Raw genomic sequence first — 18,125 nt, forward strand, 5'->3', positions numbered from 1 at the left:
GTTGATAAGGGCAATGCTGTTTATGGATTTTCAAAAAGGCATTGATATAGTACCACACACAGACTTGAGCAAAATCCTAGCTCATGAAATAAAAGAGAAAGTAGGCACTTGGATAAGAAATTGGCTGAGTAACAGGAAACAGTAGTGGGTAATCTGTTTTTCAAGTTGGAGGAAGGTTTGTAGTGGAGTTCACTCGGGGTCAGTGTTGGGATCCTTGCTCTTCCTGATCTATATCAATGACCTAGACTGGTGTGCAGGGCATGATTTCAAAATTTGCAGATGATACTAAGATTGGAAACGTCAACTATGAGGATAGTCTTGAACTTCAAAAGCACATAGAGATGTTGGTGGATTGGGCAGACAAGTGGCAGATTAAGTTCAATGCAGAAGGCATTTTGGCAGGAAGAATATGGATAGTATAAAATACAGGGAGAAACTCTAAAGGAGATGCAGGAACTGAGGGACCTCGGTGTATACTTAAGTCATTGAAGATAGTAGGACAGGTTGGGAGAGCAGTTTATGAAGCATAAAGTAACATGGGCTTTATTAATAGGGGCATCGAGTACAAGAGGAGGAGGTGTTGAAATCGTATGACACTAGTTGGACCTCATCTGGAGTACTGTGTCAAATTCTGGGCACTACTTGAGGAAGGATGTGAAGTAATTAGAGAGAGAGAGAGAGTACAGAGGAGATTCACAGGAATGATCCCAGAGATGAAGAACTGTAGCTATGAGGATAGAGTGGAGAGGTTGGGACTGTTTTCCTTGGAGAAAAGAAGGCAGTGAGGAGACTTTATCGAGGTATTCAAGATCCTGAGGGGTATAGACGGGTGAGAAACTTCCCACTCAAGGAAGCATCAAAAACTAAAGGGCACAGATTCAAAATATTTGGCAAGAGGAATAAAAGTGATGAGAGAAATTTTTATTTCACTCAGAGGCTGGTTGGAGTCTGGAACGAACTTCCTGAGAGGATGGTGGAGGCAGGTTTGATTGAGATATTCAAAAGGGAATTGGATTGCTACCTGAAAAGAGAGAATGTGCAAGGTTACAGGGATAAGGCAGGGGAGTGGGACTAGTTAAAATTCACTGGCTTGAAGGAGCCGACTCGATGGCCTCCTGCACTGTAAAGATTGTGATCAGTTGAGTGAATCTTGTCTGAACTGCTAACACATTTAATTCATTTTTAAAATGAGACCAAAACTGTATACAGCATTCCAGATGTTTCAGCAATGTGCTATAAAATGGTAGGAAAATATCCCTACTTTTATACTATTTCCCTTGCAATAAATGGCAACATTCCATTTGCCTTCAAAATCATTTGCTGTACCTGCATACTAATTTTTGATTCATGCAGCAGGACACCAGAACCCCCTTTACAGAGCTTGGATAATCTCCATTTAAATAATACACTGCTTTTCTATTCTTACCAAAGTGGACAATTTCACATTTTCCCACGTTATACTCCATCTGTCAAATTCTTGCCCACTCACTTAACCTATCTATATCTCCAGATTCCTTGCAACCTCTTCACTACTTACTTTCCTATCTATCTATATCATCAGCAAATTTAGCAACCATACATTCATTCATATAAATTATAAATAGTGAGGCACTAGCATTGATTGCCATGACACTCATCACATCTTGCTAAGAGGAAATGGCAGCTGGGGGTCAGTTGGTCTTCTGAGTTGAAAAATTATAGGTGTGAGTACAAAAATCAAGGCTGACACTTTACTGTTGCACTGGTGGAGGTGCCATCTTGTGTATGAGATGTTAAACCAAGGTCCCCTTGCTCAGATGGATGTAAAAGATCTGGCAGTACTATATTGAAGAGTAGGGGAGTTATCACTGATGTGTCAATCAATATCACAAAAACAGATTATTTGGTCATTATCACATTGTGAGAGCTTGCTGTGCATGTACTGACAGCCATGTTTCTGATATTACAAAAGCAACTGCATTTCAAAAAGTACCTCTGGCTATAAAATGCTTTGAGGCATCTAGTTGTTATGAAAAGCACCATATAAATGTAAGACTTTATTTACTAAAGCAATAACTGTAGCTGTGAAGAGGATGAAATGGCAGAAGGACCATAAAATGTGGAAATATATGGATTGAATTGGAAGAATAAACAATAGGTAATTACACTATTGGTAATAGATTATAGACAAACAAAGGGAGATTAAACAAATAGGCAAACCTAATGGTGGGTGGGGAGGAATTTCAACCACCCTAATATTAACTGGGATAGAATGAAAGGCACAGGGAGCAGAATCCTTAAAATGCATTATAAGAACTATTTTAGCCAGTATGTATCAAACCCAAGTGAGGGAGTGGTTCTGGGCTTCTAAGGAGTGGATATAGTATAGGGAAGTGTGAAGTTATTCATTTTGGTTGTAAAAAGGCATAACAGTCCTTCAGCTATGGGACTGAAGTCACATATTGGCCAGGCCAGATGATGGCAATTTTTGTTTCCCTAAAGGACAGTAGTGAATGAATTGGGCTTTTATGACAATCCACCAACTTTATGGTGACTTTTCAACTTTGTTTTAGAAATCTGTAAATATAATTTAAATTTCCAAACTCTAGCAATACAATTTGAATTTACATTCTCCTTTAGTGTAGGACTGGGTAATAGTCCAATAACGATCCATACATTACCATACTCTTAATAATCCCTGCTGGCAATCTCCCCACCCCTATACCATAATGCAGATCAAAGCAGTACACAACCAAGGAGACTTCAAGCAAAAACAAAATTCTAAATGGACTACAACAGTCCTGATATAGCAATTGCATTTGTGGAGTCCAGAACTGCTCACCACTCTATTAAAGAACTCCCTCCTCCACCTTTATACAACCGTTGCAGTGGGATAGACTGAGGCACCAATCCCAAGGATTTTCTTCAAAGCTCTTGCATGTGCCACAGAAACAACTTTTGAAGTTTCATATGCTTACCACCTGTAACCTGCTGACTGATTTAACACTTTCCAAAATTAAATGGCCATGCTACTCTGTTTACTGTCCCAATCTAGACTATAGCACTTCTCTGAACTTAGCAAAAGAAACTTAAGTTTACAGCTGCAGAGTGCACTGCAACAACTTGGCAGGGATTCCTTGAAGCACCTCTCAGATTCCTGACTAGATTACTGAGAAGGACCAGAGAAATAACTTACACTCAGCTGCAAGCTCTTCTCCATCCTGATTTGGGCTTATATGCCATTTCAAAGTTTAATTAGCGAAGGAGCCAGTAAATATGTAAACCCCAAACAATTTACACTGGACCCCCCCCATCATCCCAGACAAATACATGTATGTAGTCTATACTTTATGCATTTTCAATATCTCATACATTCAAGTCTATGGGTCCACTGTCATGCTTTTCAGTGTGAATGGAGTGCTAAAACGATTTTTAATAAGGTCTCGAATTAGTTAGAAGTTATGTGGAGTTGAGATGAGGTGGATGAGTCTATAGTTGTCTCTGTTCAATCCCCCTTCTAGAAAATGTGTACCGTGTTGGCTTGGTTTTAATCTACTGGTATGTTGTGTCCAGTGATTCCTTTTCAAAGTTGAACTTCACAAATCATCTCCCCAGTCATCTTCAGAATTAGAGGATTAAATACCATTTATCCACAGCAATTTTTTTGATCTCCTTTAGTCTACCAAAGCCATTATAGTTGAATTATTGTTGTCCAAATTTATATTGAACAATCTTGCTATTACAAAATCGAACCTTGTTTGCTTTGGATATAGCTTCCTGACTCTGCTTGAATTTTTAGCGAGAATGCTCAATCATATGTCTTCCTTTACAAGTTGCCTCTTAAGTTACATCCACTTGTGCTATGTTCTACGTCCCAATCATGTGCATCTATGTGCCAGTGGTTGTGAACAGTCTAGTTCAGCCTCAGATGTTTGCCAGGAAGAAAAAGTGAGTCAGTGGCTAGAAAGAAGAGTTTGGCAGGGAACAAAGATGATGATTTTGGTCTTCCCAATATTTAGTTGGAGGAAGTTTTTCCTTGTTTGGTACTGGATGTTGGAAAGCAGTAATTTAGCAACAGTGGAGGAATTAAGAGAGAGGTGGTGGTAAAGTAGACCTGGGTATCATAAGCATATAGATCCTTGGGGGGGCACCAGAGGTAACCATGCTATGACTGGATAGATAAGAATGGAACCAAGCAATTGCAATCCCACCTAGCTGGCCAACAGAGGTTTTGCAGCAGCGTGGTAAGATCAACTGTGTCAATGGTTGTAGCCAAGTCGAGAAAGATGAGGAAGAATAGTTTACCTTTGTTACAATCACACAGATGTCATGTATGATCCTGATGAGAGCCATTTGGTACTGTGGCAGGGGTGGAAACCTAGAGGAATTCAAACAAGGTTCCTGGAAAAATGGGCACAGACTTAGAAGGTGATGGCATGATCAGAGCCGGCAAAAGGGGTTTCCATCACCCCTCTAGTCAACTTACAGTGGCAGATTAGGAACAGCTTTGAGAAAATTCACTCATGGTGAAACCTACAAACTTAATTATTGTATTGACAGTGATCCCTTCCAGATCATACATGGAGTTTCCTGGGCACCTAATTTGCAACCAGACCTACTGGGAAACTCTTCCATTCAAGATCACCCTTTGTTCACAGTTACATATCTATGTAATTATACATTTTGTCTTTTCATACCATGGAAGATAAACTTTGTACACAATTTCTCATGAAACAATATCAAAACCTTTTTGGAAATGCATTGTATATCATCTGGTCTCCCTGATCCAAGGGTCAAAATATACTTTTACTTTCCCAATCTCCTCTGAATATTTTGCAGCAGCTAGTGTCAAATTATCAACCAATGCTTTCCATTAATTTCTGTACTATAGAAATTAGACTCGCTGGTCTATAGTTTCCAGGATATATCACAGATATCTTTAAGTGAGAGAGGTGTGTTTTTCCCTAATCATCATGCCTTTATGATGATTCTCAGAGATGTTGAAAATATTCACCAGGGCTTCACAAGACTTTTGCCATTGCTTCAATGACCTAACAAATTATTTCTGGCCCACTTCATTTTTCTATGCTGGGCCTTTTTAACTTAGCATAATTTGACTCGAGATCTGCAGGTAATCTACTTGAGTTTTAGTTTTATGCCATTTAATAACACCCTTGCAATTTATAATTAGCAATTCTTTCTGCTTTATTAAGTAAAGTTTAAATCATAGGTGCATTTGAGGGGAAGTTATCTAAAGTCCATGAGGGAGAGAAATAGAAGGATATGTTGATAGGATGAGATGAAGTAGGGTTAGCAAAGTCTTATATGGAGCATGAACACCAGCATTTCTATGTAAATTTGAGATGGGCTGGATTTTAATAGAGCAGGCGGGAAAGTTGAGTTGGGAAACTTCCTGGCTCAGCACACTTCTCCTCCTTTAAAAAGGCCGCTGCCTGCCATATTTTCATTTTGGGGAGGTAGGGGCAAAATGGTCACGTCCACCACCTCTGGAGGCAGGCCCGAATTGACAAGGGAGCAGGCAGATGACGAGGCCGTCAGGCTACAACACCTGCCTCTGTTTACTGGGACATCAGCCCAGCTGTGATGAACGTCAGCGCCTCAAATTCTCGTCCCCACCAACCCAATATGCCCTGACAACACCCCCATGCCCCACCCCTGTATCCTCCATAATCATTCGTCCGATATCTACTATGGGCAGACCTCAGGAGCCATGTCTTTCAATTGGACATGAAAAGAATAATTAACAATTTAATAAAGCTGTCAATCAACCACACTTCATAGTGAAAAAAACATTCAAAACATCCAAACAAAAAAGTTAAACCCCCTCAAGTGGTCAATCTGCTGTAAAAGCAATCGTTTATTCAAAGACAAATAACCCTTTAATAACCTCTTAAAACTGTCAATCAAACTGTCTATGCAGCTCCCTGTTGAAATAAGTGGTCTGGAGCTTGAAACTAAGCCAGCATTCATAATGGTCCTAGCTATCAAAACAAACCATTACAAATGCAAACAACGAAGTCTATTTAAATTGAAAAAAGAGATGGCTATAGTTTTTTAATTTATACTGGTTGGCCTGTCAAACAATGCACTCCAGAAGCAGATGTACATTTTATTTTCCTCTCAAAGGCAAAGCCGTACAACCATTTCTTTTTCAAGTGTAAAGTACTGTGAGTTCCGAAGCACTATTTTCTTCAGCTTTGAATGCATAATATCCCTTTTGCTTAAATACACTAATTGCATCTCAACACTTAACATGATGCTGATCAATGCAATGGTCAACTTACCTTTACAGGACAGAGCCCTATGATTAATCACTGTAATGAAAACACATCTAACTTATGATACAGCGTATAACTATTGAAATTAAAAGAATAAATTATTTTTATTTCAAAGCCTGTCAAAAAAGACTTCCAGGAGCAGGTGACCATTTTCTTTTGGTTCCCCACTTGGGGCTGGAGTTCTCCTGTGGTTCATAACCATGTATTTTCACAGAGGGACCCCACTCCACAAATATTGTAGGGGAGGACCTGTTTGGGATATCCACCTGCACAGTGGAGCCAGCAAGGCTGGTTATGCCAAGTGCAGGAAAACAGGAATGGGGACAGGAATCCCAGAATAAGGTCCCACCCAACTTGTTTCAAGGACTCCTGAGGCCGGACATTTATTTTGCCAGATGATCTAATTACGAATGTGTGGTTTTGTAACACTGGCCAGAAACTTCTATTGGACATTGTTTCAAGTAGACTTAATTTTCTTTCCGAAAATATTTCAGCTCCGCTTTGTGACAATCCAACGTGCGCTTACAACTTCTATGAAGGGATTGGCTTGGCCAGTTTTTCTAATCAGCCCCTTTTCCTCATGTGAATGGCTCCTTACTAATCAAAAGCGGAAACAGGCTCTTAGAAGCCTGCAGGTTTTAAAAAAATCATTCGATGGGATATGGGCACCGCTGGCTAGGCTAGCATTTATTGCCCATCCCTAATTATCCTTGAGAAGGTGGCGGTGAGCTGCCTTCTTGAGCTGCTGCAGTTTATGTGGTGTAGGTACACCCACAGTGCTGTTAGGGAGGGAGTTCCAGGACTTTGATCCAGGAACAGCGATAGATTTCCAAGACAGGATGGTGAGTGGCTGGAGGGGAACGTCATGTTCCCATGTATCTGCTGCCCATGTCCTTCTAGGTGGTAGCGGTCGTGGGTTTGGAAGGTGCTGTCTAAGGAGTCTTGGTGAGTTCCTGCAGTGCATTTTGTAGCTGGTCCACACTGCTGTCACTGTGCATCAGTGATCGAGGGAGTGAATGTTTGTGGATGGGGTGCCAGTCAAGCAGGTTGCTTTGTCCTGGATGGTGTCAGATTGACTACCAATTGGAAAACGAAGTCATTAGATGGGTGCTATCAACCTATGGAGGAGAATCTAGGGGAATGTCCTTGGCTAGAATTGGAGGTGCTGGACATGGTTTCAATTAGCAAGAGGATGGTCATGAGGAAGATGCCAGCAGACATTCTCAGAACAATTGCAAGTTAGGAAAGGTATTGTGTTTGAAACATAATGATCAGCTTGTAGTGCCACAACAGAGTTAAAGACGGCAGCCTCAGAATCATAGGTGAAAGAATCTATAATTTAAAAAAAAATCCTAAAACAACTATAGAAGTTATTCTTGTAAGAGCGCTACCATTGCGTGATGCTTTGAATTAGATTTTTGATACTGGCTACAGCACCTTAGCTCATACAAAGATAGAACTATAGAAAAGTTACGGCTTGGAAGAAGTCCATTCAGCCCATCATTTCTGTGCTGGCCAGAAAAAGATGAAAAAGAAACTAATTGCTCATTTTAATCCCACTTTCCAGCACCTGGTCCATAGCCTTGCAGGCTACAGCACTTCAGATGCAGATCCAAGTACCTTTTAAATAAAAAACAAAAACAGAATTACCTTGAAAAACTCAGCAGGTCTGGCAGCATCGGTGGAGAAGAAATCAGTTAACGTTTCGAGTCTTCATGACCCTTCGGCAGAACTGAAGCATATTTAGGAGAAAGGTGAAATATAAGCTGGGGGGGCAGGGGGAGAGAGAAGTTGAGGGTGTGGTGATTGTGGAGATAAGCAAGCAGTGATAGGAGCCGATAATCAAAAGATGTCACAGACAAAAGGATCAAAGAGGTGTTGAAGGTGGTGATATTGTCTAAGAAAAGTGCTAATTAAGAATGGAAGACAGGACACTCAAGGTACAGCTCTAGTGGGGGTGGGGTGGAAAGACTAACAAAGTTTTAGTTTTAGATTTTAAAATAATGGAAATAGGTGGGAAAATAAGTTGAGCATTTCAGCCTCAAGCACTGATTTAGGCAGTGAATTCCAGATGCCCACTGCTCTCTGGGTGAAAAATATTTTCCTCATATCCCCTCTAATCCTTTTACCAATCACCTTAAATCTATGCCCCCTGGTAATTGACCCCACAGCTAGGGGAAGCAAGTCTTTACTGTCTACCCTATCTAGGCCCCTCATAATTTTGTATACCTCAATTAGGTCACCCCTCAGCCTCCTCTGTTCTAAGGAAAACAACCTTAGCCTATCCAATCTTTCCTCATAGCTGCAATTTTCAAGCCTTGGCAGCATTCTTGTAAATCTTCGCCACACTCTCCAGAACAATCTCCAGATATTTAATATTAATTATGGAAAAAATAGCTACTTTACAAGAAATTTGTAAACTCAAGTTGTGTTCATACAAAACAAAGAGCAAAGTTCTGGTTTGTAATGTTTATTATCTTTAAATTGCAAAATGTATGACATTAACTATTCATATTGAATATAAGTTCATCCCATTTAATGGATAATCCTTTTTCTTAACCAAATAAACGGAATTCAAAATTGCTGGAATCAAGTCATTAGGAACACACATTACTAAAGTGAATCAAATTTTAACAAGTCCTGTACAGGTTTTATAAAATGTAACTATGCAACTTCAACAGGACAACAAACAGAGAAGGCAGCTGGCATCTAAACTATTATAATTTCTAACCATACACTACCTCAAAAAGCTCAAAGAGGGTGCTGCACAGGTTACAGATTTGGCAGTTAAGCCTTTATTTTGAAAAAGCAGAAATGTTTTAAGGGCCAGTTGAACTCTACCTTAAGTGATCAGTACAGAAAGCAAAATTATATTTAATTAAGTTTAAAAATACATTTTAAGCAATAAAACAAACATAACTCAGTAAAATATAGTTGGCAACCTAGAAATTACTATTGGTGTCTTTCACAACAAAACATTCAATGCATTTTAAGTGAGTTGACAACCATTAAAATAGCAAAGTAATATTTTACAAACTCATTAAGCATTTATCCACTAATATCATCAACAGTAATAAAACATGTAATCTATTACTGTGCAGTAACAGTTTAGATATCGAGTCTTTTTCTCTGCACATCAAGTTATGATGTTGACATTCTGATTGATATCAGTTGAGTTGAACATTTGAGATTTTGGTCTTGGATGATCAAGGCTGAATAGTTTGGATTTCTGAAGAACTAAAGCTTAGCTTTGGACATTTCAACCAGTTGAGAAAATCTGAAGCTTGAAGGGGAAAAGTTTGGCTTTGTACCATTTAGATTATATCCAAAGCTAACTTTGAATGATAATCTCTGGATCCCTGAGAATTTCTATACTCAGTGCATTGTTACTCATGACATTAAGTCATCAAACTCTGACACCAGGTCACTAGATGCCAGTTAAGCTCAAAAGGCACATTCAGATTTTAAAAATATATTGCATGCTTTAAAATGTAAAAACGTTAATCCAATGCAACAGTGCTTTTAGGTAGAAAAACTTCTACAAAAGGATGGCATTTTAATGATGCCGAAATCGGAACATAGACTTCATGGAAAAAGCAATACAATCTGTTGAGGCGTTGTCTTATTTGATGGTGTTTAGATTATTGCTTCAGTTTCTTCACTAGAATGCATAAAAAATAAGTTAGTGTTTTTGCAATTAAGAAGTAAACTATATTTTGAAGTGCAAATTAAAATCGACAAGTTAAAGCACTACAAATTTCTGGATAAGTTTAGATCCACATTTTGGGATGAGTGGGACCTACAATCTTGGCAGTGAACTCTACCACAGTATTTATATGGCTAGTCCAGTTTCTGGACAATGGTAACTCCCAAGATGTTGATAGTGGGGAATTCAGCAAAGGCAATGCCATTGAATGCCAAGGGGCAATGGTTAGATTCTCTCTTGTTGGAGATGGTCATTGCCTGGCACTTGTGTGAGGTGAACTGCCACTTGTCAGCCCAAGTCTGGATATTGTCCAGATCTTACTACATTTAGACATGGACTCTCAGTAACTGAGAGTCTCAAATGCCGAACATAGTGCAATCATCAGCAAACATCCCCACTTCTGACCTTGTGATGGAAGGAAGGTCATTGATGAAGCAGCTGAAGATGGTTAGGCCTAAGGCACTACCCTGAGGAACTCCTGCAGTGGTGTCCTGGAACTAAGATGATTGACCTCCAACAACCAGAATCATCTTCCTTATTGCTAACTATGGCTCCAACCAGTGGAGAGTTTTCCCCTGATTCCCATTGACTACAATTTTGTTAAGGCTCCTTGATGCTACACTCAGTCAAATGCTGCCTTGCTGCCAAGGGCAGTCACTCTCACCTCACTTCTGGAGTTCAGCTCTTTTGTCCATGTTTAAACCAAGGCTGTAATGAGGTCAAGAGCTGAATGTCACTGGTAGAACCCAAACGGAGCATAAGTGCGCAGGCTATTGATAAGCAAGTGCCGCTTGTTGATAACCTCTTACATCACTTTACTGATGATCGAGAGTAGACTGATGGGGCGGTAATTGGCCAGGTTGGATTTGTCCTGCTTTTTGTGTACAGGACATACCTGGGCAATTTTCCATGTCAGTGCCAGTCTTGTAGCTGTACTGGAACAGCTCAGCTAGGGGTGTGGCAAGTTCTGGAGCACAAGCCTTCAGTATTATTGCCAGAATATAGCAAGGGCCCATAGCTTTTGCAGTATCTAGTGCCTTCAGCTGTTTCTTGATATCACGTGGAGTGAACTGAATTGGCTGAAGACTGGCATTTGTAATGCTGGGATCTCCGGAGGAGGCTGAGATGGAACATCCACTCAGCACTTCTGGCTGAAGATTGCTGCAAATGCTTCAGCTTTATCTTTTGCATTAATGTGCTGGGCTCCCCCATCATTGAGGATAGAGATATTTGTGGAGCCTCCTCAAGTGAGTTGTTTAACTGTCCACCACCATTCACGACTGGATGTGGCAAGACTGCAGAGCTTAGATCTGATCCGTTGGTTGTGGAATTGCTTACTGTTTATGCTGTCTGGCACGCAAGTAGTCCTATGTTGTAGCTTCACCAGGTTGACACCTCATTTTTGGGTATGCCTATGCTGCTCCTGGCATGCCCTCCTGCAATCTTCATTGAACCAGGGCTGATTCCCTGGCTTGATGGTAATGGTAGAGTGGGGGATATGCCAGACCATGAGGTTACAGGTTGTGTTCGAGTGCAATTCTGCTGCTGCTGATGCCCTACAGTGACTCATGGGTGCCCAGCTTTGAGATGCTAGATCTGTTCGAAATCTATCCCATTTAGCATGATGGTAGTGCCACACAACACGATGGAGGATATCCTCAATGTGAAGACAGGAGTGTCTCGCAAGGGACTGTGTGGTGGTCACTCCTACTGACAGTCGTGGAGAGATGCATCTGCGGCAGGCAGGTTGCGAAGAATGAGGTCAAGTATGTTTTTCCCTCTTGTTGGTTCCCTCACCACCTGTCACAGACCTAGTCCAGCAGCTTTGTCCGTTAAGACTCAGCAAGCTTGAACAGTAGTGGTGCTAACGAGCCATCCTTGGTGATGGACATTGAAGTCCTCCACCCAGAGTACATTCTGTGCTCTTGCACCCTTGGTGTTTCTTCCAAGTGAAGAATACCGCTTTACTGACAGATAATGCTCTGTTTTTGTTAACGCCACAAAAATCCTTCTTTTACAAATTAGCAGACAGTCTACAATTTTACTTAGAATGATTCATACATTCTCAAAATAAGTGGTTTTCGGGCTACAAGTTCTGCCCACTGATGACAAATGATCAGAAATTTAGTGTCAGTGGTAACACTCTTGGGCGGAATTTAACACCGGCAGGGTTTTACAGTCCCGCTGAAGTCAATGGACTTGACCGGTTCGCCACATTTTACAGCCCTGCCCCTGCTGCAATGGGCTGTAAAATTAGCCCCATATGAGAGTCAGAAAGTTCAAAGCTATTTCAGGCATTACCTCATTGTTCTGAGGTGACGCTATATTGCCAGAGCACTCATTTTCTGGATGAGGCTTTAAATCGAAGTCCACGTGTAAGATCTCATGACACTTTTTTTCCAAGAAAAACAGAGAATTTCACATCCATTCCTCAACCACCACTAAAAAGAGAATAATTCATCATCTCATCCATCATCTATTCTGTCTTGAGCATCCCCAATTTTAATTACTCCACCATTGGTGGCCAGGCTTTTAGCTACCTCAGACTTGAACTCTGGAATTCCATCATTAAACATCCTCACCTTGCTCTCTTTCTTCCTTTAAGAAACTCCTTAAAATCTACCTCTTTGACCAAGTCTTTGGCCATCTGTCCTAATATCACCCTATGTGGCTCGGTGTCTTAATTTTGCTTTATAACTCGGCTGTGAAGCACTTTGAGATATTTCATTACATTAAAGGTGCTATATAAATATTAGTTGTTGATGTTGATAGGGCCTTACAGTAAAAAAATGGCTGTTGTCTGATCACAAAACAGTATTGAATATAATTAAGAAATAATTTTCCTTCTTTAAAATGGAAATATCTTGCAGTATTAATGTTTGAAATGAGAAGTCACTGACCCCTTTGAGGCAGTCATCCATTAGGAAAAAGAATGATATCACTGTTCTTGTGCATCTTGCAGAGTGACCTAATCACAATGCATCTGTGACTGAACATGCACATCTGGAAATATGATTAAATAGTGATATTAAATATTAAGTTACTGGTTATTTCTGCTCCTCTCTGTTCCACTTGTGCCACACAACATTCCAAAGTATTATGAAAGTGACCCAAATCCAGGCCCCTTCCCACTGCTATTCTGTAATTAATTCAGCTTCCAATTTTTCCTCCCCCCACCTTTGAAACTGAAAGATTTTTCCCTGACTCCAATCTAGGACTCACTGAGGAGTTTAAGGTATACTCACTCCTCATTATTTTATACATGAACGTACAAGGAAACAGACCATTTTGTTCAACCAGTTCATGTTTGCATTTACCCACTCAACCAAATAACTGCAATCACACTGATACACCCTCTTCCCATATTCCTTCAAGCACCTATCCAATCTAATCTTGAATGTTGAGTAGTGTCTAGATTAACCACTAATTCCAGAAGTGAATTCAATCCTCATAACTCTTGGTGTAAAGAGGTTTCTCCTGCCCTCTGTTCTAAATCTCTTACATTTAATCTTGTCTCTATGGGTCCTTGTTCAAAACCCATTAACCACCAGAAACGGTCTACCAGGAATAAGAGGGCTGTCTTACAGGAGAGATTGAGTGGAATGGGTTTATATTCTCTGGAGTGCAGAAGCGCAAGAGGTCATGCAATTGGAATGTATAAAATTCTACAAGGTTTGATAGCGTAGATGGTGAGAGACTTTTTACAGAGAGAGCACTTGTGAAAAGCAGTGGGGCCATTTACAGCCAAAGCACTTGTGAAAAGCAGCGGGGCCATTTACAGAGACAGCGCTTATGAAAAGCAGTGGGGCCATTTACAGTCAGAGCACTTGTGAAAAGCAGTGGGGCCATTTACAGTCAGAGCGCTTGTGAAAAGCAGTGGGGCTATTTACAGTCAGAGCGCTTGTGAAAAGAAGCGGGGCCATTTACAGAGACAGCGCTCATGGGCTCTATTTAAAACAGATTGTGGATGAGCGGGTGGACTTCATTTAAAAGAACAGGGAGACTTCATTTAAAAAGAGCACGGAGAGCAGCTGATTGGTGAACATTTCTAGTCTTTAAAATTAAGGTCTATAGTTAGTGCTTCGATCTCTAGTTTTTTTTTTGTCTTTCTTAAAAATAGCCTGTTAAGTATAAGATCGATACTGATGTAAATAATTAAATTCAATAAAGTGTAAAGAGCAGGGATACTAGAGTAACTAATGAAATAAGATAGCGACGGCAGGACGGATGATGTGTTGCTGCTGCGGCACGTGGGAGTTGCTAGCGACCAAGGTGATCCGGAGCAAACACATCCGTAGTAAGTATTTGCAGCTGAAGGAACTTCAGATCCGAGTTAAGGAGCTGGAGACATTGCGCCACATCAAGAAGGGGGAAAGTTACCTGGACACTTTGCTCCAGGAGGCGGTCACACCCCACAGGTTAGATAATTCGAATTTGCTCTGTGATCAGGGACAGGAGGGTGTGACTGCAGGTGAGGCAGGTATGGGGACCCAGGGGGTAGTGTTTGAGGAGCCTCAGCCCCTGAAATTGTCCAGCAGTTACAAGGTTCTTGCAAGCTGTGTGGACGAGAGCAGGGACTGCAGGAAAGATTAACGAACTGACAACAGCACCGTGGTACAGGGAGCCATTGAAATGGATATAGGAACATAGTGGTGGTAGGGGACAGTATGATTAGGGGAAGAAATACAGTTCTCTGCAGCCATGAGTGAGAGTCCCGAAGGCTGTGTTGCCTGCCCGGTGCCAAGGTTAAGGACATCTCCTCAGGGCTGGAGAGGGACTTGGAGTGGGAGGGGAGGGATCCAGTTGTCGTCGTCCACGTTGGTACCAACGACATTGATAGGACTAGAAGGGAGGTTCTGCTGAAAGAATTTGAACAGTTAGGAGCTCAATTAAAATGCAGAACCTCCAAGGTAATAATCTCAGAATTACTACCTGAACCACAGGCAAACTGGCATAGGGTAAATAAAGTCAAAGAGTTAAATGCATGGCTCAAAGATTGGTGCAGGAGGTATGGGTTTCAGTTCATGGGGCACTGGCATCAGTACTGGAATACAAGGGAGCTGTTCCGGTGGTATGGACTTCACTTGAACAGTGCTGGGACCAGTGTCCTGGTGAATCGAATAACTAGGGCTGTAGAGAGGGCTTTAAACTAAATAGTGGGGTTGGGGGCGCGTTCTGGAGAGGGGATAAGTAGGCTTACGAAGCAAAAGGATATGGCGGCATTGCAGGGCAGCTACTTAGGTAATGATACCCAGAGTGTGACAGGAAGGGATAGAGTGTACAAACATTAAAAAAAAGCAGCAAATAGGGTCAAAGGGGGAAAAAAATGGTAAAAAGGCAAATGAATGGCTCTTAAATGCACATAGCATTCAGAACAAAATAACTGAATTAACGGCACAAATAGAGATTAATGGGTATGATCTTATAGCCATTATGGAGACGTGGTTACAAGGAGATTAAAGCTGGGAACTAATTATTCAGAGGTCTGTGACTTTTCGAAAGGACAGGCAGGAAGGAAAGGGTGATGGGGCAGCTTTGCTAGTACGAGATTCAATAAGTACGATAGCAAGAAATGATCTTGGATCGGAAGATGTGGAATCCATATGGGTGGAGGTAAGAAATAGCAAGGGGAAGGCGACACTGGTGGGAGTAGTCTATAGGCCTCCTAACAGTAGCTATGCTGTTGGACAGAGAATAAATCAGTAAATAAGGACGGCATGTAAAAAAGGCAGTATATTAATCATAGGTGACTTTAATCTCCATGTAGACTGGGAAAATCAAATTGGCAGAGGTAGCCACGAGCAAGAATTCATAGAGTGTATTCGGGACAGTTTCCTAGAACAATATGTTGTGGATCCAACCAGGGATCAGGCTATTTTGGATCTGGTAATGTGTAATGAGGCAGGTTTAATAAATGACCTCAGAGTAAAAGATCCCCTCAGAAACAGTGACAATAACATGGTGGAATTTAGCATTCAGTTTGAGAGTGAGAAACGTGGGTCGGAAACATCTGTGCTAAACTTAAATAAGGGTAATTATAAAGAAATGAGGGCAGAGTTGGCTGGAGTGGACTGGGAAAGGAATTTAGCAGATAAGATGGCTGATGAACAATGGCAGACGTTTAAGAAAATAGTTCATGACTCACAACGAAGATATATCCCAATAAGGAAGAAGGATTGTAGCAGGGGGATAAACCAACCATGGTTAACCAAGGAAATTATGGATAGTATCAAAGTGAAAGAAAAAGCATACAATGTGGCAAAGATTAGTGGTAAACCAGAGGATTGGGAAAGTTTTAAAAACCAACAGAAGATGACCAAAAAAAAATAAAGAGGGAGAAAATAAACTTTGAGGGTAAACTAGCAAGTAATATAAAAACAGACAGTAAGAGCTTTTTTAAATATATAAAAAGGAAGAGCGAGGCCAAAGTCAAAATAAGCCTCTTAGAGAATGAGGCCAGGGAAATAATAATGGGGAACCAGGAAATGGCAGAGGAGTTGAATAAATACTTTGCATCAGTCTTCACGGTAGAAGATACTAATAGCATTCCAAAAATACTAAATAATCACGGGGCAAAAGGGGGTGGGGGAGGGGGGGAGGAAATAAATATAATAACCATCACTAGAGAAAAAGTACTGGTGAAACTAATGGGGCTAAAGGCGGATAAGTCCCCTGGACCTGATGGGTTGCATCCTAGGATATTAAAGGAAATAGCTGCAGAGATAGTGGATGCATTGACAGTAATCTTCTAAGAGTCCCTAGATTCTGGAAAGTCCCAGAAGATTGGAAAACTGCCAATGTAGCACCCTTATACAAAAAGGGAGGGAGACAAAAAACAAAAAAAGCCCCACCCCCTCGCCGACACGTAAAATCCTGCCCAATGTGTGAAAGTGTGAAGTTATGCACTTTGGCAGGAAGAATAGAGGAGTTGAATGTTATTTAAATGAAAGCTGCAGCACAGAGGGATTTGGGGGTCTTCATGCATGAATCCCAAAAAGCTAGCATACAAGTTCAGCATGTATTAGGGAAGGCCTTTATTTCAAAGGGAATGGAGTATAAAAATAGGGAAGTCTTGCCAAAACTATACAAGGCGCTAGTTAGACCACACCTAGAATACTGTGAATAGTTTTGGTCCCCTTATCTAAGGAAAGATATACTGGCATTGGAGGCAGTCCAGGGAGGTTCACTAAGTTTATCCTGGGGATGGAGGGATTTTCTTATGAGGAGAGGTTGAGTCGGTTGGGCCTGTACTCATTGGAGTCTAGAAGAATGAGATGACCTTATTGAAACATTTAAGATTCTTAGGGGGCTTGACAGGGTAGATGCTGAGAGGTTGTTTCCCCTTATGGGAGAGTCTAGGACCAGAGGGCATAATCTCAGAGTAAGGGATTGCCCATTTAAAACAGAGATGAGGAGAAATTTCTTCTCTCAGAGGGTAGTCAATCTGTGGAATTCTTTACCACAGAGGGCTGTAGAGGCTGGGTCGTTAGGTATATTCAAGGCTGAGATTGACAGATTTTTAATCAATAAGGGAATCAAGGGTTATGGGGAAAAGGCAGGAAAATGGAGTTGAGGATTATCAGATCAGTCATGATCTCATTGAATGGCAGAGCAGACTCGATGGGACGAATGGCCTACTTCTGCTCCCACGTCTTATGGCCTTATGGTCTTACAGACTGTTTTCCCTGGCTGGAATCTACAGCAATAGAAAGTGTCAAAATATAAGGAGTCAATCATTTAAAACTGAGATGAGGACGAATTTCTTCACCCAGAGTTGTGAATCTTTGGAATTCTCTGCCCGAAGGCTCTGGATGCTCAATCGATGAGTGTATTCATGACTGAGTTTGATAGATTTTTGACATTTGAGGAATCAAGGGATATGAAGATAGGGTGGGAAAGTGGAGTTAATGTAGAAATTCAGCCATGATCTTACTGAATTGCAGAGCAGGCTTAATGAGCCATATGGCCTTTTCCCACTCTTTTTTATACTTCTATCTATCTTATAGAATCACTACAGCATAGAAGGAAGACATTTGGCCCACCGTGTCTGTGCTGGCCCTCCCAAAGAGCAACCCACATCCTGCCACACCCCCACCCTCTCCCCACATTCTTTCCCCTCAGATATTTAGAAAATTCAGGAA

The 18,125-nt window shown here is 41.1% G+C and overlaps 1 protein-coding gene across 2 annotated transcripts in view; it reads right to left on the reverse strand.

The window, feature by feature from the left end:
• Window positions 1-8,732: 8,732 nt before the first annotated feature.
• The window catches only part of LOC144682927 (uncharacterized), a 45,563-nt gene continuing 36,170 nt past the window's right edge, over window positions 8,733-18,125 (reverse strand). For both annotated transcript variants that reach the window (XM_078545831.1, XM_078545832.1), the window contains one exon: window positions 8,733-9,939. In XM_078545831.1, coding sequence (XP_078401957.1) covers window positions 9,915-9,939 — 25 coding nt within the window. In that variant the 3' untranslated portion in view covers window positions 8,733-9,914. The remainder of the gene's footprint in view (window positions 9,940-18,125) is intronic.

This window comes from Cetorhinus maximus, chromosome 7, assembly GCF_964194155.1.
Source record: "Cetorhinus maximus chromosome 7, sCetMax3.hap1.1, whole genome shotgun sequence".
NCBI lineage: Eukaryota > Metazoa > Chordata > Chondrichthyes > Lamniformes > Cetorhinidae > Cetorhinus > Cetorhinus maximus.